The sequence below is a fragment of the Lycorma delicatula genome, chromosome 4 (genome assembly GCF_047948215.1).
Source record: "Lycorma delicatula isolate Av1 chromosome 4, ASM4794821v1, whole genome shotgun sequence".
Taxonomy (NCBI): Eukaryota; Metazoa; Arthropoda; class Insecta; order Hemiptera; family Fulgoridae; genus Lycorma; species Lycorma delicatula.
In genome coordinates, this window is record NC_134458.1 from 73,945,837 (window position 1) to 73,968,912 (window position 23,076).

At 29.1% G+C, this 23,076-nt stretch overlaps 2 protein-coding genes across 4 annotated transcripts in view; both read right to left on the reverse strand.

Annotated features, from left to right (window-relative positions):
- Window positions 1–257: 257 nt before the first annotated feature.
- Window positions 258–10,064, reverse strand: Pldn (biogenesis of lysosomal organelles complex 1 subunit pallidin). Of its 3 annotated transcripts, XM_075363349.1 has the most exons (6): window positions 9,863–10,064; window positions 7,221–7,313; window positions 5,395–5,479; window positions 3,283–3,369; window positions 1,408–1,576; window positions 258–477 (listed from the first exon to the last, which is right to left on the reverse strand). In XM_075363349.1, exons 1-5 carry the CDS (start codon window positions 9,898–9,900, stop codon window positions 1,454–1,456), a joined length of 426 nt encoding a protein of 141 aa, XP_075219464.1. In that variant the 5' UTR covers window positions 9,901–10,064; the 3' UTR covers window positions 258–477; window positions 1,408–1,453. The 3 variants fall into 3 exon arrangements, with proteins under 3 accessions (XP_075219464.1, XP_075219465.1, XP_075219463.1); XM_075363350.1 differs by lacking the exon at window positions 1,408–1,576; XM_075363348.1 differs by having other exon boundaries at window positions 258–1,576.
- A 7,220-nt stretch (window positions 10,065–17,284) lies between these two features.
- svr (Carboxypeptidase D svr) overlaps window positions 17,285–23,076 on the reverse strand; it is a 125,262-nt gene continuing 119,470 nt past the window's right edge. Inside the window, exon 23 of the mRNA XM_075363351.1 lies at window positions 17,285–17,656. Within this exon, the coding sequence (XP_075219466.1) occupies window positions 17,556–17,656 (101 nt within the window). The 3' untranslated portion in view covers window positions 17,285–17,555. The remainder of the gene's footprint in view (window positions 17,657–23,076) is intronic.

Consider the following 23,076-nt stretch of genomic DNA (forward strand, 5'->3'; position numbering starts at 1 on the left):
AATAAGATTTAAAGGGCTGTTGCTTAACCCTCCGAATATCCATCATATATCTTTAACACTAATAATTTCCATTCCATTTTCATCACTAAACTGTAATGTTATTTTGTCTAACGACAAGAATATGTATTATATTTATACCAGATTGTTAAGAAATAACTAAGGTAAATAGAACTGTTTTGTATGTAAAAACATAATCCCTGGTCCTTCTAATGAATAATTGTATTTTTAAAATACAAAATACTACACTTTACAAAACAAATTTTTAACTGTATATTGATATATATATATTTTTTTTTTTTATAAAGAATCTAACAGTAAAAAGAAGAAAATATATTTTGTAAAATGATTCTAAGTAAAAAAGTAGCTAGTTGAAGTACAAATAGTGATATTTGAGACAAAGTCGTACAAATTCACTTTCATTTCTTCCAGTTTTACTTTCATCTACATCAGATCCATAAAAATCATCATTGTTATCATCTGAAAAGATCAACATTCATTATCACAATTAAGAACAAAACTGAAATTATTTTGCTGGACAAATCACCTTACAAAAAATAAAGAAACAATGTTAATATCACCGACTCTCAATTATTTGTAAACACCAAGACAGCATTATACCAAATAATTACTATTACTGTTAAAGCATGATACAATGAAGTATTAAAAAGATTTCATTGTGTACACAATGTTACCGTATTACAACAAAGTGTGAAGGTTTGATATTTGAAATCTTTACTTTTTTTTTTTAACTGAATATTAAAAAATACAAAAACTGAACCAAAATTTTTTTATTAGCCTAATACACATGTTTTATCATGATCAGAAAGACAAAAACTACCCTGATTTCAGAATACAGTAACCCCCTCTGAGTTGATCATCTTTCTTTCCTTTTCTTATCTGTTAGTCCTTCTTCCTTGGTTAAATAACACGGGAACTTGATCAGTCACAACCCTGGTTCAATCTGCAACATCATGTCTGCACCTTTGACTGGCTGGCAGGGTGGCTCCTCTTCTTTATTGGGGCTCTGTGTGATGGCAACCATCTTTTGTTTCTATGGATCTATCCAGTGACTTGTTTCCTATCTGGGATTTATAAAAACACCAAACTAATAGCTGAAGTTCCTACCAGTTAAGCTAGGCCTCCTCATACAATACTAAAAATCCAAAAATTCTCACAAAACTATTTTTCATAAATTCTAATCTAATCTAAACCATGCAAGCCAATACAGTCTTTCTTTCTATATGACTTACCATTAAACTTCACTGTTTTATTCATAGTACATCGAAAATTCTTTATAACATAATTTTTAATAGTTTCTATTTTATTAAACATTTAGAATAACAGCAATTGTCAAAAGTCTTACATCTATTTTTAGATAACAGATATAATAAGGCGTAAAAAAATTACCAACTGAGCTAAACATTCACAAATTCACATGCATGACACCCTATGTTTAGGCTGAACTTTTACTAGGTTTTGCTATTAATTCTTGCTCTCTGGTCAACTGAGCTTCTCTCAGTTGTTCTCTTTCCAAAGCTTCATTCTGCTTCTGTTGATGCAGCCGTAATGCACGTTTCTGCAATAATTATACATTTAAGACTATAGTTTAACACAATTCTCACACACACGTTTATATGCAACAGAAACATATAATATGTGATGTAATATTTACATCTTGTTAACCATTTGGTTACTATAAATATTTAATGCATTTTTCTTTTAAAGGTATTTGGATGTAATATCAACTGTTTATTGTTTGTCAAAATCGTTGTAATTTGACTACCACAGGTTTCCTATACATTTGGAAAACAGTACTGCTCCACTGAACTGGTATTAATGAATTTTCTAATCCTTTTAGAAATTTAACTTTTTGCAAATGCCATCTATAAAAAGAATAATAGCTAATTCTGATATATCAAGAAAGATTATTCGTAGATACAAAGACAGCAAGAAATCAAAACAATTTCCATAGGGCATTAGAAATTCAACATTTTAAAGTAAATAACTACATTTTTTTCATACGTTCTATTACAAAAAATGAAATTTGAACTCTCCATTTAGTTAGTAAGATGTGACATTAATTAATTAAAAGCTTCAGATTTCATAATTACTAGGGTTTTTCATTAGCTAAAAAATGCAAAACTAACTCAAAAGTTCTAATGGATTAAAATAAAAGGTTTTTTCCTCCATGCAACTTAAAATACTTTTTTTCATGCTATTTAAAATACTTTATATAAAATGGGAAATACTCGAGTCAGTAAAAACATTTATTAGGTGTATTTCCAAGCCTTCCAGCATAATTAAAGATGTACTTTGAAAAATGTTTTCAAATTTAGAAAACTTGGATAACGAAACTGGTTTGTGGACTTTTTAAATAAAATATGGAATCCTCTCTTATAGAAAGAGAGGAGATTAATAAACACAATAAAAAGGAAAAAATCACTTTGCCAAACACATAGCTTTACGTAGAAAAATATACTTTTTTGAATTACTAACCTACCTGTACTGTCCAAAAACCTACACTATTTTGACAAAAAAATCATTTTATATTTCTTCATTAATCTCTGCCATGTCTATATAATCACATAAAATGTTGCGTTAGAATAAACAAAATGTTTTAATATTTATATTAAAACACCTACAGCAAAAAACCTGGAATTTTGCATTTCTGATGGTACTATTCAACTGCTAGTTTTTATATGTTTTCTTAGTTCTGAAAGTACTTGGCTACCAGTACAAATAACACCAACATGTTTACTACTACTACAAGCCTAGAAAAATAATACTACACATACCGTAGACTATCTGCAAGCAACTTTGTAAGTATTAGTCAGTTCAATATAAGGAACTTAAAACTAAAGACCTCTCTCATCAATTAACACAGAAGTTAATGAAACTATTATAATCATAGTCTTAGGTAGATTTGTACATAGAACCATAAGCAGTTAATACAAAGCCTATATATCACTGGTAAGGTAACAGCTGTCACATTCAATTACATGTTGAAATTAATATCATAACTTAGATCTATGATTTGTATTTTGTACAACTTTTTTTCAACTTTAATTTTGTTATTTTGTATTAACAGTTGACTTCATAATATGCTAATCAGTTATGTATTTTGGTATTCATATACACATGCTTAAAAAAAAGAACATGTAAGTCCAATTCAATATGAAAAATTTAGTGTTAAAAATATCTAATAGTTATTGAAAAATCATGTTTACTTCTTATGTTAAAAAAAAAATGTTATCAATTTATTCCTACAACTGTGATATTTACCTTTAACTTTGCAGAACGCTCACTTAATGAGATCATATCATTTTTTATTGAATGCAGTCTTGCCAAGTAATCTTTCACAACTAAAAACTGCAATAACAAAAAAAAACAGATACCAGGAAATTATTTAACCTAATAACAGTGAATGAGTAATAAACATACTGATAAATGCTAATAATATAATTCATGATTTATATTTTTAGCAGAATATTTTCTCTGTTCTATGGTTGGGAACTTTGCTATACGCAATGGAATGTGTTCTCAGGTTGAAAATCATTGTTTTTCAAAAATGAAAATGATATACTTTATTAAAAAATATAAAATAAAAATATATCTAAAACAAAAATGTAGATGGGAGCTTAAATTTTTAAAAAGCTAAGGTTTTTAAGTTAGAATAATTAAAAATTTAAAGAGGGTTTCTCTTAATAAGTGGTAATTGTCCACGTAATGTACTATTTCCCATACAGAGTTGAAATTAATTAGTTTATTTGCTTTACCTATTCCAGTATTGTGACTGCATGTAAGCACTGCATATAGTGACTAAAAAACAATAAAACCAAGTAAATGGTATATAAATTGGATTTTTGAGGTCACTGATCAATTTTTTAGAAAATTACATGAAATATTGTAACTCTATTTTAAAATTAATTTAATTTTAATAAAAAAGAACTTATTAAAGATATGTAAATAAAACTGATATTGATAAATAAATACGTAATTTACATCCAGACGTACAAAAAAAAATATCAGTGCTTAAAGTTATTTAATAGCTCTTAATATGGACTAAAAGTAATGAATCGCAAATAAAATGAAAGGGTAACTCTTACAATTTTTTCCTACAATTGTTCAAAGTGAGCACCTTTTTGTCATGTGACACACACATCCAACTGATAAAAGAATTCATCCCATATTTAACCAGCACGTTGGAGTAATGGAAGCCACAGTTGCTTCCTCAATTGGTACCAAAAGCAAATACACAAGATCCTTTAAAACCCCAAAGGAATAAAATCACATGAGGTCAGATCATACGACCTTGGAGGGCATCATAAACAAGTCTGTCATTGGGTCCATGCTACAACATTTTAACTGCAAAGTCGGCACACATGGCGTCATTAGTAGGCTTCAAAGCCTGTAACATCCGTAAAAAATATGGACGCATATGCAAGCAGTTCCTTAAACCATCCGCACATGCATCAGCAGCATTGCTAGTCTACAGCGGGTATTCCTGACCGATTTTTTTAGGATTAAGAAAAAAGGTTTCCCTAACATGTTCAACATTTTCTTCAGACACCCCGTACTCTTCCCTTCATACAGACATGCAGTCACTTCAAACTGATTGAAACATCATTGGCGACTGAATGATCACCATCAGTGAATGTTATTATTATTATTTGGAGGATCACAAAAAAACTTTCTATGGGAAGCATGTTGAATCATAATTGAAGATACAGTTTTGCAAACTGAAAAACACAGAAGGCTTTCTATTCAGGAGTCACCATCTTTGCTACTGTCACTGTCTGGTGGAAAGATTGGGAATCATCTACAACCATGCTCACAACTAAAACTGTTCTTTTTGCTTTTTGATTCTAGCCTAAAATCAATACTGTATACCTCCTCATCCAAGAGATATAACAAATTAAAACTTTCATATTCTTCAATAATTATTCCAATAATTCATTTTAGAAATAAATCTATACATTACAAAATTTGGAATATCCTTCAATGAGTAGGAGTAAATAGATTGGACCCTGACAATGATGTTTTAACCAACTGAAACCTTTTTATTTTTTAAATTAAAAAATCTTTGCAAATTCTTAGCTTCTAAACAAGTACATTAACAGCTTATATTTTGTTTAAAAAAGGTTTTTAAAAACACTTCATGTAAAGTTACACACCAAAAACTTTAAGCTGTAAGGTTTTATTAAGAAAATACTAAAATTTAATTTATTGTTTGCATACATAATCTAAAAATTAATAAATGTTTCCAAAAACTTAACAACATTACAAGTGTTCGATTTAAGAATGCACTATATCAGAAAAACTACTCCACAGAACAATAAATATTAGTATCTAGCTATTATAACTTAGTTGATGTATTTAAAATTGTACACAAACCATTTCCTTTAATTCCTTGTTTTCCATACGTTTTAATCTAAGATTTTCTGTTTCAACTTGATCCACTAACTGCAGTTGCTTGTTGCTGCAAAAATAACAATCCATTATTTTTATTTCAATCAGAAATTTTATGAAGAACTTAAGCTCCAAAAACCTGACAATTCATTCACTATTTTTAAATAAGACTATTATCACTGCATATTTAAATAACCTTTTTAATTAATTCTTTTTAAATACCATCCCTTGAAGTCAGTACTGAATACAGCTCATATCAAAAGTTTAACTAAACATAATACTTGAACTATTTATAATTAGGAAGGAAAGCGAATTCTTTAACGAGTAGAAACATTTTTCTAATTAAGAATTTAAAAAAAAAAGAATAGGCAAACCTAAATTATTAAAATCAATATCTAAAACATCCAACTAAAATTATTTATTTACTTAAGATTTTCAAAGTTAGTTTATTGATAAATGTAATAAATAGTTTGAAAAGATTACAATCTTCAATAAAGATACACAAATAAACAATGTTAAGAATAACTGTGAAAAAGACAGCACATTAAAAAAACAAAAAAATAGGATGAAGGAAATACATGAATGTGTCTTAGGTAAACAGGAACATATAAAGAGACAGCCGCATCCTAACAGTTGGGGATGGTTGAATTTTAAATAACAATATTAAATGATGTAATAAAATTACTCTAGAGTAGAACTGAATCAAAGTCTTTCATTAACTTTGATTCTTATATAAAAATTATGTATGAAAATGTTCACTGTACGTCAATAAAAAGTAAGCTGAAACAAACTGAGATATCATTTTATTAAAAGAAAAACGTTTTTACAAAAAATAGTTTAAAAAATGAAGAAATTTAATGGTATAATATGAATAATTCACTGAAATCTATTTCCAGGCACAAAGCTAATATTATATACTAAAAAATTATAACATATGCATAACACGATCTTGAAAATAAACTTTTTAAGCTTTTCCTCATTTGAGAAATCAAATACTACATGATTTTCCATTACTGGATGAAAATAATAAGAAAGTGTATTTAAAAAAGCAATTAATAAGGGTTTTTTTTAAATTATTTAGGGGATTTTCAAATACACCAGTAGCCATTCACAAGAATTTATCCTGCTATAAAACAATTATAAGGAAATTACAAAAATCACAGCATTCATATATTTAAATATTATGAAAAATGATAAAGAAAAGTTAACCCTGTTTGTATTTTAATGGAAAACTAATAACAGCCTTCATTTTTTTTCTGTAAGAAATTTATTCCTTTTCAGAACATGTACATTTTTAATAAGACATTCCTAATTATCACAAAAACATCACAGAATACAAGATTTTATAAATCACTTACGTAGATATATTTTTTGATACCTGTACTAATAATATACTAAATGTTATAATAGGTTTTAATTTTCAATTTTTATCAAATAGATTTTAATTTTTACAGTTAAATTTTAGAAGTAGGCTAATTTTGTATATTTGTCCAAAAAAGTTATTTATATGCCAAATTTGTTCATTTATTTTAATTTTCTGATGGGTGGAGTGTGCAAAGTAGTCACATGGAAAATGTAATCAAGTACTAAATTAATGCATACATCTGTAAGCATATATACAATGCATGAATTGAAATACTACAAGTGAAGGTTTGCCTAACAGTCATTTACACACATAATTTTACTCAACAAAAGAGTTTTTCTATATAAAATTTCTAGATGTTAATAATATTAACATCCAGGAAAGTTAATAAAAATTTATTAATGAACAATTGATAACATAAAATATCTTACCTAAAAACTATACTTACGTTAGTTCATTCAAATTAGATTGTAAATCTTTAAAAGTTGGTTCATAGAGCTTCAACAATCCATCACTTAATTTCTCAACCCCTTCCTCTATCCTATAGTCAAACAAGAAATTAAAAAACACCAGTAATGAAAATCTTAAGTTTGGTAAATCTAAGCTACACTGAATGAAAACAGATAGTATTTTTTTTTCAAAAAAATAAGTTGTCACTGAATTTGAGTGAGAGAATAATGTAAAATGTTGAAACAGCACTTTGAATTGGCATAAACTAGTTCTCTAAAATTTAAATTCATCTTCTAACGTTAGGATTAATAAAAGTGATATTTTTTACTATAAATACCTCTGAGGTCATCAGAAGCAATACAGTAACTGAAATCATAACGAGAACAAAATCATAAATCATAAAATTATATATTTATATTTTTTTCACAATGAAATATAAAGAAAGAAGTATGGTTCCTTTAAAACATAACAATAATCAAAAATATGAAAGTAGGGATACTAAAAAAAAAGATGAAAAAAAAAATCAGAGTAATATTTAAAAATTTTTTTTACTGCTATGGCAAATTTTATGAAAGATAAATAAAGCAATTTTTGTTGGGCTAAACTCAATACCCCTGTTAGGATGAATAAGGGATGTTTATTCAATTAATTAAAAGATAAAGAACAGGGTTAAATTAATATTTTAAGGGCTGTAGATAAGATGGTAAACATCCCTTCAAGATCCTTTACAATGATATTTCACATCACCTGGAATGTTTGAAAAGAACATTTTGCAAATTAAAGGGGGGGGGTGAGGAAATAATAATCTTTGACTAAGAGCCAAAGAAGCCAGTTTAATATAGCCATTCAATGAAATTCAACAGTGTTTGATGGAATTTCACTGAATTTTTTGGCAAATATCAAATTTTTCACTTTAAATGGAACATTTCTTATAAAATTCATGATTACTGTAACAAAATGTTATCTTCATCTTTAAAAACAACATCTCACTTTCTAAATATGTGGAAATACAATTCCATAAGATCTTGTTTTTTTTACATAAGCTATTACAAAGCACTTTCTCATAAATGACACAAGCGACACTTTTCAATAACATCTGTTTTAAAATGACTAGTATGTGGTCAACTATAATATTCAGCATCTGTATTGTGTGTCTTCATCAATAAATTGCTTTTGATAATTTAGATTGTAATTTCAATTTTTTTTAGGATATTGAGTTCATGGAATTATGCAAGGTAATTAAAATTTACAAGTATTGGTTAACATCTTCGTTTACATATCAACAAGATGATTTACAAAAGTTGATTCTGTTGTGTTTACTGCTGGAATGTGTTCTTTGTATATCAAGATAAATTAGATTCGTTCTAACCATGTCGTATTTAGTTTAATTATTGCAGTGAAATGAAATGTAATCTGTATGCTCTTGGAAAGATGTATTTTGTTAGTAGGTACCTCTAAGTATTTTTTGAGATTTTGAGGGATCAAATATTATGGTTATGTAATTTACATAGAGAACTGACCATAGTTAAACATTTGTAAGAATTCATTCATTATCATTAACAAAAGTAAGGAACCCTTTATGAATCTGCAGGCCACAATTACCAAAAGTTTGTATCAAGACAATTTTATTAAAATATAACACTTGCTGCTAATTAAATAGATGTAAATTAAACGATTTTAATGCATGATTACTAATACCATACGATATCGATATTTTAATAATCAGTTCATATGAAAATACATTAAAGGCCTTTGGCAAGCTACAAAATGCTGAAGCAACATTATTATTATTATTTTCAAAGAAATAAAAGATTAAACTAATAGTAAAGTACAACATCTTTGCAACAGACCTTTAAACTTCCTGGTTAATGGAAATAAATTAAAAATTATAGAACAGTTTTAAAAATAAATTGATATCGAAGCTGGAGTAGTGGGTGATCATATAATTGCTATACTTTGCAAAAAAGCCAAAAAACTCTCTATAACCATAAAAATGCAGGCTGTCGCCTAGATGCTAATGATCTTACAAAAGATTTATCAATGTGAGACTCATCACAGAGTTAATTATCTGTAACATTTCATATAATTTATTTATAAACTATGCTGCATTTTGGATTACTTTGCAATAATCCTGAAACTTTTGTTCAAGGCTTTTGTTCATCAATGTTTGGTTAGCTCTAATATAATTAATAATTTAGTATTTATAGTTACATGTTTGTTTTATTTTTTCACATTTAACAAAAATCTGAACAAGAACACCTAGATAGTTCCTTCGCATTGTAGTTTTCTTAGAACTTATTTTTAAGTCTATGGAAACTATATTCACAGAAAACTGAGATTATTTGTCATGTTTTACGACACTGATGTGCGAAAATTCATCTAAATTAAGTTAAGGTTGGGGAAGAGCCAATGAAAAAATGTGATTAACTTATCACGCCAGTGTTGTTAAAAGGCAGATACTAAAAAAAATGAACATTTTTGACGATTTAAAACCAAATAGCAGCTATCGGACATCATGTACACTTTTCGGCTTAATTCAGAACTAAAATCCTGTACGTGTAGGGGCTGAAATAAAACTTAACAGTTTATTCACTTGGTAAATAAAAAAAAAATTACTACGTCAATATCCAATACACTTACTTGATTTCCTCTGGATGATTTTCATTAAACTCTGCCATTTTTGAACTAACCAGCGAGAAATAAAACTTATAACAAAAATGTTAAAAGTTACATTACTATATAATCACTTAAGCACACAAATAACAACTGTGACATTAAACAGCTTCTCTAATAACGTACTTACAAACGCCATCAACATTACGTTGCTGTTTCACTACAAAAGTAATAATAGTTCTTAATTGATACGAATGAAATTTTATTCGTTCACTCTGTGCAATGAATCTTTGTCATGTTAAAGGTATCTGCAAGCATTCTTGAAACAACAGGTTAAGAGCAGGATGCGAAGTGGTTACAAACGTGTTTAATTTAGTATTTGCGCAAAAAATTCTGATTCTATTTACCAGTCTTCTAACCTGAACTTTTATTACGTTGATTAGAATTTGAATTCGGCTCACTGAAATAATTTTAAAGATAACCTTTAACTAATAATGCTTTCGTCATAAATCAAGAAGAAAATATATATTCTACCATAATAGTGGAATACCTATTCTATTCTTAATCTATGATTCTATTCAACAGTTGAATTCCTTTCCTCATAGCATTGCACTCTATAATGAAATAACCTTTTCCATAATAAATACTTATTGAATCAAACATGAGGTTTAAATTACTTGCTTTTTTCTCAGTTGTTTAAACAAAGAAATCGTTTAATTTATAGTTTGTTATAGATCGTTTGAAGAGCATCCGTTCACTGTGAAGAATTCGCATAACATCATGAGAAAAAAAGCAAATTTCGTAAAATTAAATACTACAAATTAAAATTACTTTACTTTTAAAAATATAATGAAATAAATAAAAGAATTAATTATGAAAAAATACTGTGTTATTAAACTAGAATAAAATACCTTAATGAATGAAAATGATATAGCTGCTTTGGCTTTTTCAATTCTGTGGTGTCTTCATTGTGCGCTACAAACAATAATAGTATTCGTTTCTAGCAATGTATGAAAATTATTGAAGGCAATAAAGGTCTTTACACTACTAATCAATTGAAAGCTAAAAAAATCCCTGTTAACAGTCGATTATATCAAAACTAAATTAAAAATACAATCAAATGGATAAAGAGTGGACATACAGTTTTGCCCGATCACTTACGCGAGGTAGTAAAAAATTAAGATGAAAATAATGGGCAGAACTAAAATCATGGAAGAAAAATGTCTTTTAACAGAATACAGATTATCGCTGACAAAATACAGGTAGTACAAATATGCAGTGATTATTAATACGTTAAATTTCTTTAACACATTCATTGCCTCCGTTTAAAACGACTGAATTTATTGAATATTTTTAAATAAATTTTAATAAAGCTCTTTTTCGGAAAAAACAAAATCTTGGGAGATGCCTGCATAATTGCTCAGTTTTCTGGCACTGATATGATTTCATCAGAACTAGTTCAGAAAATTAATCTTTGTTAGACAAATTTCATCACTCTTTAAAAAAAAACTATGACATTAACTAAGAATTATATGCTGATCTTTATGCTCTCAAGGTTTTCTAAAATTCTGAAAACTAATTGAAATTTTTATTTCTAATGAATATTTTTGTTTATATTTAGAATGAATTGAGTAAACATACTGCAGATATCTCTAAATTTTTTGAATAACATTTAACAAACAAGGAATTCTCTGAAGTTTTAGGCTTTTTCTGGATATCAATAAAGCGTTAAATATGGTAGGACAAGACTTTTCTAAATAAATATGATACAGGCATGATTACAAAGTGTAACAAAGGAGTGTTTCAATCATCTTCATAACAGGTATCAGGTTACTTTGACTGACAACTGTGAAAATTCACCTCAGTAAATAAGCAGATTCAGTTTTGTCTCGCTCTCTTTTTAATATTTATCAACAATTTCATTGGGGATCTTTAGAGGTCTAAATCAGAGAATTTAAAGTTAGCACTGTACTTGCTGATGAAGCAACTTGTTGGATGAATGTTTTTATATGTGAAGTCTGATCTTTGTCTCTTAGAAATTTATATTCAGCAGCTTCAAATTTTCAAGCCATAGAATCTTGTTCGTAGAAATCAAGATTCTATTTTGTAAAATAGCCATAAAGCCTGGACTTATCTTATTTAAAGCCTGGAAGTATCTTATGCACCAAGGCAAGTTTGGGATTGTCTTTGGTTCTTAATGGAATAGTTGACTGGCTAAACAAAAGTTCATTTGCTGGCTTCCTAGTTACAAGGATATATTTGGAATAAAATAGCAGAGTCCCTAACTAAAGTTCAGAACACTGTTTGTTTCTCACAGAACCTCTTATGATATATCTCTCAGTCATTTTAGGGTTTAGTGAATTTATAAAAAAGAAGAAAATTTAACTCTGGAATAATCATTCTGGACAATTAAAGATGTTTATTTGTATCTTAAGGGAGCTTTGCATTACCTACAGTGTGGGCGAAAAGTCCCTTTACATGTTAATAGCATAGTACAGTTAGACATGTAGATAAACAGAGTTCTGAATACAAAAAAAAAAAAAATAGTTATACATTGAGAAGTAACCCGATTCAAAAATCAGAATGATGGCAATGGCTTTTTCAATGATATTGATATGACAGTTGAATTAAAACCAAACATTTTAAATTAGTACCATTTTATTAAGTTGTAATGTATACACATTCATTTGACCTGTCAGCAAAACTGAACATTTAAAACATTTTAGCAACTTCAGACACAAATTTAATCTAATCACCTTTTAAACTGATCTAAAGGTGCAGATCTATAAATTTCTAAGACACTATAGTTAATATCTAATATTCAGCTTCTTACTACAATATCTCAACATGAAATAATAAAAACTGATCAACAGTAAAAAGGTTCTGTTAAAGATGCTTTATTCCAGTCCTTACATATAGAGCTGAGACAAAGATAGATAACAATTTGAGTTGAGGGCTTTTATAAAGGCTAGAAAATTGAAAATTATTTATTATTATGAATAACAAGAATAGCTCATATAAAAAAACAGATGAAGATAGTAATGAAAGGAATCTATAAAAGGATAAACATACACCTTTCTTAGGTCAACTTCAATGAATGACAAAAATAGTACAAGAAATTATGATTTAGACAGGATGAATGAAAACAGATGAGGAGACAAGGAAGACAACTGGGTAAGAAAAGGTAGAGGAAGGAGTTTAAGAACACAGAGTAGAAGTAATGGAATCGCAAGAGATGGAGATCAATGATCTACATCCCAATCCAAAATTGATTTTGAAAAGTGGGAATAAGATATAATTGCAGCTCTACATGCAGAAAAGGCTTTTTAAAAGAGAATTTTGCTTTGGTGTATCACTATTGTTACAATGACATAAAGATTGCTAGTCCAGAAAAAACAAGTGAAGATACATAAAATATACCTAAATCTTTTGCTAAACTTATCTAACAAACATTATTCAGAATAATGTCTTCCAAATCTAGTAAATAAAAGAAAAATATTATACAGGCTTTAAAAAAATTAACTGAAGGAGCATTAACATCTTCTGGAAGTTGGTTTCACAATACATACACTTAAAAAAATTACATTTACATTCACTACTAAATTATGTACCACCAACTTCTTAGAATCACCTTGAAAGTCTGGGTTATTCAGCAGGGTTAAAAAATTGTAAGATAATACCATAGTGATGATTAAATATCTTGGGGCTTCAATTAGGTCCCTACGTGTATGTCATGTTACCACATATATGCCTAATTTAATAGCAGTAGCCCCCCCCTATGTGGAATCGCTCGAGGAGAACCGCCTCAGCCGTGCCGGCGGAGGACGACCGACGCTGGCAGGGCGCCGACAGTGGTAGGGCCACTACTCTCATGCTTTAGTGGGGACCCCACTGCTGCTGAGGGAAAGCCCGGTTTGACTTCAATGGACAAGCCGCAACTTCCCGACTTCGCCAGAGACCAGCTTCCAGACCCAACAGTTTTTCTCAGAGCTAATGCAAAAAACGGCCCTTTTCAGGGCCACCACAAGGTTATGAATTATGAGCTGTCGAAGCCATTCGACAACAGCCCTTCTCAGAGCTACCATAAGGTTAGTAATTACAATGAGCTGTCAAAGCCAATTGCTGACAAAAACGGCTATTCCGGGCTACCATAAGGTTACCACAATCAAAAATGTAAGGAGGCAAGTTATTGTTGAGTAGTACGTAAATGTACTTATGATATTAAATTGTGGATTACTTTTTTATTTAATAGTATCATTAATTGATCATCTTTTGCTGAACAAAGTATTGGTAAAAAAAGCTTAGTTAATAATTAAATAACAATAAACAAAAATGTTAAATTTTTTAAATTTAATAAAAAAAACCAAATAATTTAAAAATGGTTATATTTAAGTAGAAATGACAAAACATATTTATAGAAAATTTCTTTATAATGTAGGTACATCAAAATATAACTTTTCACTAATTTCTTAGTGGCGTTTAAGTAAGGTCTCTTGAGAAGAGAGTAATAAGGTCAGAGATTCTAGCAATCTTTAAATCTAATACAAAATTGTAGCCTAACTCAACAGAAACAATAACCAATGGTTTATTCCTCAAAAGGAAAAATAATTTCTTCTTTAATCAGGGTCAGATGATTTGTTTTATTTTCTCAATCTAGTTCAAAATCTAAATCATGTTCTTTCTTTTCACAATTTTTCAAATCTTCCTTGTTAATTATGCAACAGGCAACTGGTAAGTTGTCTAGATAAGGGTAGTGTAATTAAAATGTTTTTATTTCCAGCAAGATGATACAAACATATTGTAATATATAAATGTAAACATGCATTTTTCCCTGTATGATTATGATTGATTTCGACAAGTTTACTATCTTGCCTAGGACCACAGGCTCTTATAATCCTGGCAAACATATCACTTAAATTTAATGAGATAACTCAAATTATTGGTAATGTTTTACAATGCATTAGCTAGGAAATCCAAGGAACCACAGGGAGAATTCAAGTTCTATTGCATAATAATGTAGATGAAGAGGTAGGTTGGGAATTGTACAACTCTAACTATAAAATGAACCAATACACAGTTAGGATATATTTAAGTCCTAACAGAATACAATCACTTTTAATTGTGTGTAAAAATTATCAGCCTAAAGCCTATGCAATTCTGGTAGGGTGTACTAGGTCTAGGTGTGTATAATAGTAAACAGTCCTTTTCCTTGCAATAAGCATGTGTTGGCTAATGACCAACAGAATAACTATACAAGTGTACATAACAAGACTATTTATCTCCACTATATGCTAATCAATCAGGAGGATTAGTAAGAGAAACAGTATATCATTAATCAATTGCAACAAAAATAAAATGAAACTGCTTTGGAATGCTAGTGAGAGAAAAGCTTTAGTAGTACCACATATTAATAAATTTATATTTGCTTTCTTTCTCATTTAGTACCTTTCACCGAAATCTCTGTTTTATTGTAAATTACATAATTTAACTTAATGGTGTAAAGATGAATGATTTTGTTAAGATTTATTTAAGATGTAAGTTTCCCATCCAGTCACTGATATAAAACGAGCTATTCAGCCACTACTATTATCTGTGGCAAACAATCTGACTATTGTTTTGGTTCTATAATTTGAATTTATATTCAAATTATAGAACCAAAACAATACTTATACTAAAATATACTTTTATAAGTATATTATAAATATAAGTTGAAAAATTTCACTTTTCTTGATGTGTTTTTATGTGTTATGGGATTCAAATTTATTAATATTAATAATACTTGCATATTCTCTATACTAAAAAATTTGGTTTATTTTTCCTAATGTGACCAGAATAATTAGTTTTGTTTTTTATATTAATACTTGTAAATCTTTCTGAATTTTTTTTTTAATTTCTGTTGTCATTCCTCTGTAGAATTTTTACAATTTGCTCTCCACACAAATTTTCTATTACACAAAGTTCTGCTTTAATATAAATATTAGAATTAGGCTTCTCATTAATTACTTTACTTAATATTTTATTAGTTTTAAGAGTATTTTCTAATAATATTTGGGAAACTGATATGAATAAAATAATGAAGTTGTTAAATATTAAGTTTTAACTATCATAACAATTACTGATTAAGAAAAACTAAATGTAGAGCGTCTAATTGTAACTTTTAAAAATAGTACCTGATGCAATCTTAAATTAGTTTTATGTAGGCCTATAATTAAGCCAGTATTTTATAAATAAATAAAAGATTAGGGCTAAAATTAGAGCAATATTATATACATTAAAGAAAACCTTATAAAAAAATAAAAGATTATAATATAAGACAAAAATTAATCTGAAAGCTTCCTGTAAAAAAAATTAATGTTGCCACAATACAATGAATGTGAGGAATATGGCAGCCACAACTGTATTAATTTAAAATCACTGATATTACAATTTTTGAAAATGTATCTTTTTCATTCTGTATCTTAAAATAAAATCATGTTCTATAAACATTTGTAATGTCTTTTCGCAGTCAGTTGTTTCATCTTTGAATCTGGGCATGTTTTCTCTAAAAAATCTATAATTACCCAAAACAATTAGCTTATAAAATTGCCATTAAATTTTACTGAAATAAGATAACCAAAAGCAGTATGCTTTGAATGAAGCTTGAGGGACTTTTTAGCGACACTCAAGATTTTGAAAAATAATATTAGCATCCATTCACACTTTACTTAGTCTCATTGGTCAAATGTGTTTTTTAAAATACAGAATAATGGAACCTTTTTGAGTGGGGACTCCCTGACTTTCTCTAAGTAATCCACTGACTACGGTTATTTATAAACACAAATGTTGAATAAGTTAAGGGAGCACTCAATCTTTAGTAGTTTTAAAATATAGCTCTTAATCTCATCATATATGTACAGCCTATATGTTCAATAATTCAATTCACCACATATTTCCTCTCAAGGGATTTACCATAAGATTGGCTTTCTTGAAATTTGTGATAAGCAATGGACCAGCTCTACCAATGAAAAAATTCATTGTTTTCAGCAAAGCTCAAATGAATGGAGGAAAGGTCATTTGTGCACCTATGAGGGGGGTATCAAGGAACACCATAAAGATCTGTTGTAAAAGAAACGAACAGAACTGATTACAGACTCCCAGCTCAGATTCATCTCTTTCGTTCATTGGAGCATATACAGAATCTGGAACTTCTGAATACAGCAGATTTAAATAATTATGTTCTGGAATGCTTTATGAATTCCAATCTTATATTGTCACAGTTAGCTTATTAAAGTTTTTAACTAATTAATTTCCTTACACTGGAAAATTAATTTAGCCTAGGATATAACATACAACCCACCAAAAATGCATATCAAAGAATGCTAAGAATGAATAGGAAATATATATAAAATAATGTAACTATTACTTTAATAATAGAAGGGGCAAATCAGAAAACATAAATAAAAACAAATATAAATATAAATAGTTATTTATTATTAACTACATAAAAAAAAACCTAATTTTATAAATTTCTGAACAGTAACATTATTTGTACACTTAAAAAAATTATAATAACAAAAAAAACTGATCATAAAAAACAAAATTAAACTCGAATGTTAAAACAGATATAAGCTTGTTCTACATATTTTACAATTGTTCAAGTGAATGAAGAAATATAATGATAAAAAAAAAAAAAAAAAATTAAAAATTAGTGTTTGATTACAATCATAGTAAGCTTATTTGTTCATTTTTTAATAACAACTATATCATCTTCAGACAATGATGATCCACCATCCTGTTCGATATCAGATTCATCATAATATGGTCTTGGAATATAATCAGTATCTGAAATCAACAAACACATGAAAGTATAATTTAAAATTATAATAAAACAGTTCATTAAATAATCTATATAGATGCTTATTTATTATTATTTTTAAATATGTTATATTATTTTTAAATATGAGGTCAGTCTTAATTGAAATTCCTAAATAAACATTTTTTTTTAAGAGAATATTACACTGATAAACATAATTTTTGTGTCCTAACATGCGATACATGATTTTAATCTGTTTTTTGAAGAAATTTTTAAATTTTAATTAAAGGATTTTTTTCATTTTTCAACATATAGTTAGCATGTTAAGCTCCTATATGGTATATTGTTAGCTCATTTTTTATTGTTTAACTTTGTTAACATAATTTGTAAGCTATAAATAACAAATACTAAATAAAGAATTAAATAATATCACAGTCACATATTTTGACATATCTAATACTGAAGAGTGAGCCTTCATGGACACCAAGACATTTCGGTGATGGAAAACCTCTATAAAGGGAAATGGAATACTAACATGCTAGCCAATTACTGTTGGACATTAATTCAGGATTTGCCTGAGGCTATCTATAAAAGAAAAGCATCAGAGAAATCATTCTAACACAGGTATGGTCATGCAAAATTATAAATTTTACAGATTTTAACTATATTTTCCCTTAATTGTTTTTGAAGTGTAATTTATTTAAAACTATCGGTGATAGAAAAAATTGCATTTACAGATTTTTAATGTATACAAAAAGGCAATTCAGGAAATGGTATCACACTTAGAGAAGCATTAAAAAAGTTTTTTTTTTTGTCTATCAGTGTTATTTATATCGAACAATAAATTACAAACGAGCTTTTACGTCTTAATATAAATGTTTTTAAATAGCACTAAAAGATGGATTTTTGTGTAGAACTGATTTTCCAACTGAGGGTGTATACAGATAAAAAAACCACTAAAAGAAAAGTACTAGATAGTAGTAGAAATTAAAAACAAGTACTGAATAGCTTTTAGTTCTTTGTCGTATTTAAAGTCAGAACTTGTGAGTATACAAGTTTCACACATAATCATAAATTGGAGAACACGATATGCTCAAAAACATTTTATAAAAAGTTTATTTAAAACTTCCCCTTCTATGAATCAAGAGACCTTGTCGATGGTGAGCGGGCTTGAGTGCTCAGTGATACAAAGTAGTTGGACCGACGGTACAACCATGTCAGAGTGGTATCTGTTGAGTCACAGTAAGGAATGATTCCTGAAAAAGAACAGCAGCTCTTTAAGTAGCTGTTAAGGATATAGTTCAGGAAGATTTAAACGGACATATCAACATCAATCAATCTTCTGAGTACTGTGCAGCTGAAAGCAGTAGAAAACTACAGCTGTTTTTTTCCAAGAAAATATAGCTCTCTGCATTTTCATGAAACAAAGATGGAGGTGCCTTCCTTGGTAAAATATTTCGGACGTAAACTAGTCCTCCCTTCAGATCTACGGGTGGGGACTGCTAAGGAAGGAGTCACCAGAAAATTAATAAATAAAATTCTACAAGTTGGAGTGTAGAATGTTAGTATAAAAAACGTTGGTAGGTTAGAAAACTTAAAAAGGGAAATGGGTAGGTTAAATGTAGATGTAGAAGGAATTAGTGGGGTTTGGTGGGAAGAGGAAAATGACTTTTGTTCAGGTGATTTTAGAATAATTAACTCGGCATCAAATAAAGGGCAGGCAGAAGTAGGGGTTTCGTAATGAAGAACAATATAAGGAAGAGAGTAGAGTATTTAAACAAGCTTAGTGATAGAATCATTGTAATCAGGATAAAATCAATACGTAAGCCGACAATGATTGTTAATGATATGCTTACAAGTGCCCATGATGATGATGAGGTAGTGTGTGCACAAAGAAATTGACAAAGCAATTAAACACATAAAAGGGAATGAAAATTTAATAATAGTTGGAGGAGATTGGAATGCAAGCATCGGAATAGGTAAGGAAGGAAATATTGTGGGTGAATATGGGCTGGGCAAAAGAAATGAAAGAGGGGACTGACTTATTGAGTTTTGCACAAAGTAAAATTTAGTAATTGCCAACACTTAAACACCAACACATTAAAAATCATAATAGAAGAATACACACTTAAAAATTCAGGGTGATACTGCAAGGTATCAGATAGATTATATCATAGTTAAGCAAAGATTTAGAAATCAACTCATCGATTGTAAAGCATATCCAGGAGCAAACATTGATAGCGACCATAATTTAGTGATAATGAAATTTAGACTGTGGTTTAAACACCTGAAGAAAAGATGTCAGATAAATCAGTGGAATTTAGAGAAGCTTGAGGATGAGGAGGTAAAGAAGATTTTTGAGGAGGACATTGCAAGAGGTTTGAGTAAAAAAGATAAGGTAGAAAATATAGAAAAATGGGAGAATGTTAAAAAGGAAATTCTTAAATCAGCAAAAGTGTACTTAGCCAAAACAAAGAAAACTAGTAGAAAATCCTGGATATCAGAAAATATATTGCAGCTGATGGATGAGCATAGAAAGTATAAGAATGCTAGTGATGAAGTTAAAAGGACCTATTGACAATTAAGAAATACTATAAAAAGGAAGTGCAAATTAACAAAAGAAGAGTGAATTAAAGAAAAGTGTTCAAAAGTGGAAAGAGAAATGAGCATTGGTGAGACGGAGCATACGAGGGGAATTTTGTGGTACATAAGTTAAAATCTAATAATGTGTTAAATAGAGATGGTACACTGATTTATAATACAAAAGAAAAAGTTGATAGATGGGTGGAATATATTGATGATTTATATGAGGAAATGAATTAAAAACTGGTGTTATAGAGGAAGAAAAAGAGTCGAAGAGGATGAAAAAGTAGACACAATACTGAGATCTGAATTTAATAGAGCATTAAAGGATTTGAATAGCAGAGGGATAGATGGGATACCTGCAGAATTACTGTGCAGTGCAAGTGAAGAAGTGATAGATTATACATACTGGTGTGTAATATTTATGAAAAGGGGGAAGTTCTGTCAGACTTAAAAAAGTGTTGTTGTCATGATACCAACGAAAGCAGGAGCAGATAAATGTGAAGAATACAGAACAAATTAGCTTTGCTCAGGCATCAAAAATTTTAACTAGAATTCTGTAAGGAAGAATTGAGAGGGGAGTGGAAGAAGTGTTAGCAGAAGACCAATCTGGTTTCAGGAAAAGTATAGGAACAAGGAAAGCAATTTTACCATTCAGATTAATAAGAGAAGGAAGATTAAAGAAAACAGACCAACATACTTGGCATTTATAGACTTGGAAAAGGCATTTGATAACGATTGGAATAAAATGTTCATCATTTTAAAAAATTTAGGGTTCAAGTATATAGGTAGAACAATTGCTAACATTTACAGGAACCAAACTCCCACAGCAATAATCTAAGAGCATAAGAAAGAAGCAGTAATAAAAAAAGGAAGTTAGACAAGGGGATGTTTCCTATCCCTGTTACTTTTTAATCTTTACATAGAACTATCAGTTTATGATGTTAAAGAACAATTTAGAACTGGAGTAACAGTGCAAAGTAAAAAGATAAAAATACTATGATTTTGTGATATAGTAATTCTAGCTAAGAGTAAAAAAGATTTAGAAAAAACAATGAATGACATGGATGAAGTCCTATGCAAACACTACCACATGAAAATAAACAAGAACAAAACAAAAGTAATGAAACGTATTAAGAAATAAAGTATATGGACCACTGAATATAAAACTAGGACAAGAAAAGACTATGGAGGTAGAAGAGTTTTGTTATTTGAGAAGTAGAGTTACTAAAGATGGAAGAAGCAGGAGCGATATAAAATGCCGAATAGCACAAGTGAAACAAGTTGTCAGTCAGAAATATAATTTGCTTACATCAAAAATTAATTTAAACATAAGGAAAACATTTTTGAAAGTATATGTTTGGAGCATAGCTTTATATGAAAGTGAAACTTGGACGATTGAAGTACCTGAGAAGAAAAGATTAGACAGACTTATAGGCCACATGTTAAGGCATCCTGGAATAGTTGCTTTGATATTGGAGGGACAGGCAGATGGGAAAAAGTCTGCAGGCAGGCAATGTTTGAAATATGTGTAAAACAAATTGTTAGGGATGTAGGATGTACGGGGGGGTATACTAAAATGAAACGACTGGCACTAGATAGGAGATCTTGGAGAGCTGCATCAAACCAGTCAAATGACTGAAGACTAAAAAAAAATTTTAATCTAAAACTAGATGACCATTTTTGTTGTTAGACAATCATCATAGGTTTATGCTGAAGAAAAGGTATACATATGTGAATAAGTAAGTAAATTAAATAAATACATGAAAAAATAAATATTAATTGAAAAATAAACAGTACTTAATAGTGTTTACATTATTCTTTTAGAAGACTTTTTAATAGTGTTTTTAGAATAGGAGTAAAAAATACAAACAAATGTTGTTTCAATTAATCCCAATAAAATCATCTAAACCACTGGAACCTCCAATTCAGATTTCCACTACGATTTAGTCCACCTCCTATAAATTGAAAATTCAACAAAGATAAATTTTGGTCTCCTATCTTTGTTCAACAATGAAATTTTTGCACCACTACTGATGAAGTTAGTTCCCAACTACCCAATTCTTGTTTTTAAAAACTACTGTTTCTAATAAACTAATTATGTGACCAGTTTTCCAGACAAATGCTACAGCTGATTTCTCTGATCTGTTATAATAATGAATTAAATCTCCTTTGTTCTAGTTGTTTTTTTAGTTTTTCTTATGTTTCCTAAACTGCACATATTGTCTTTAGAAATGAATTCATACAGGTTTGGTATTATCATTAACATTTATGAGAAGAGTCAAATTTTATAAATATAGCCACAGCAACAATGTAATTTTTTATCTTGTAGCTATACAGAGAACAATGCACAACTTTTGTTCATGCTTTCTCTGATCGTGCTTCTTTATTGTTTTGAAGAAAGGCTGTTTATCTCCATTTGCTAATTTTTATGTGTGACACAATTATATGCTCAAAATATTGGTATATGTCTTACTGTCATTACACAAGGAAACCCACCAAGTTGAGGATGCACTCTCCAAGTAGTCTTATTATGATGGGAGTGACCTGGAACCCCGACTTGAACAGGGGCCTAAATCCTGTGAGGACAGCTTAGCGACATATCTATTTGTAAAATATGATCAAAGAATCCAATACAAAGAGAAATGTAAACCCTTAGTGATGTGAAGGTATTATCAGAGCATTCATAAGCTTCCATAACTGGTAGTCCTTATCACTCCAGGCAATCATCAAGGGAACTCTTTTGAACTTGGAGGAGACTTTGCTCTGCCCAGGAGGTCATATATTTCAACGTGAACTGTTACAAGTGCAATCTCTGCCTAATATTTCCATAAAACTGGACCAGGGTTCTAGTTCATAAAATGGA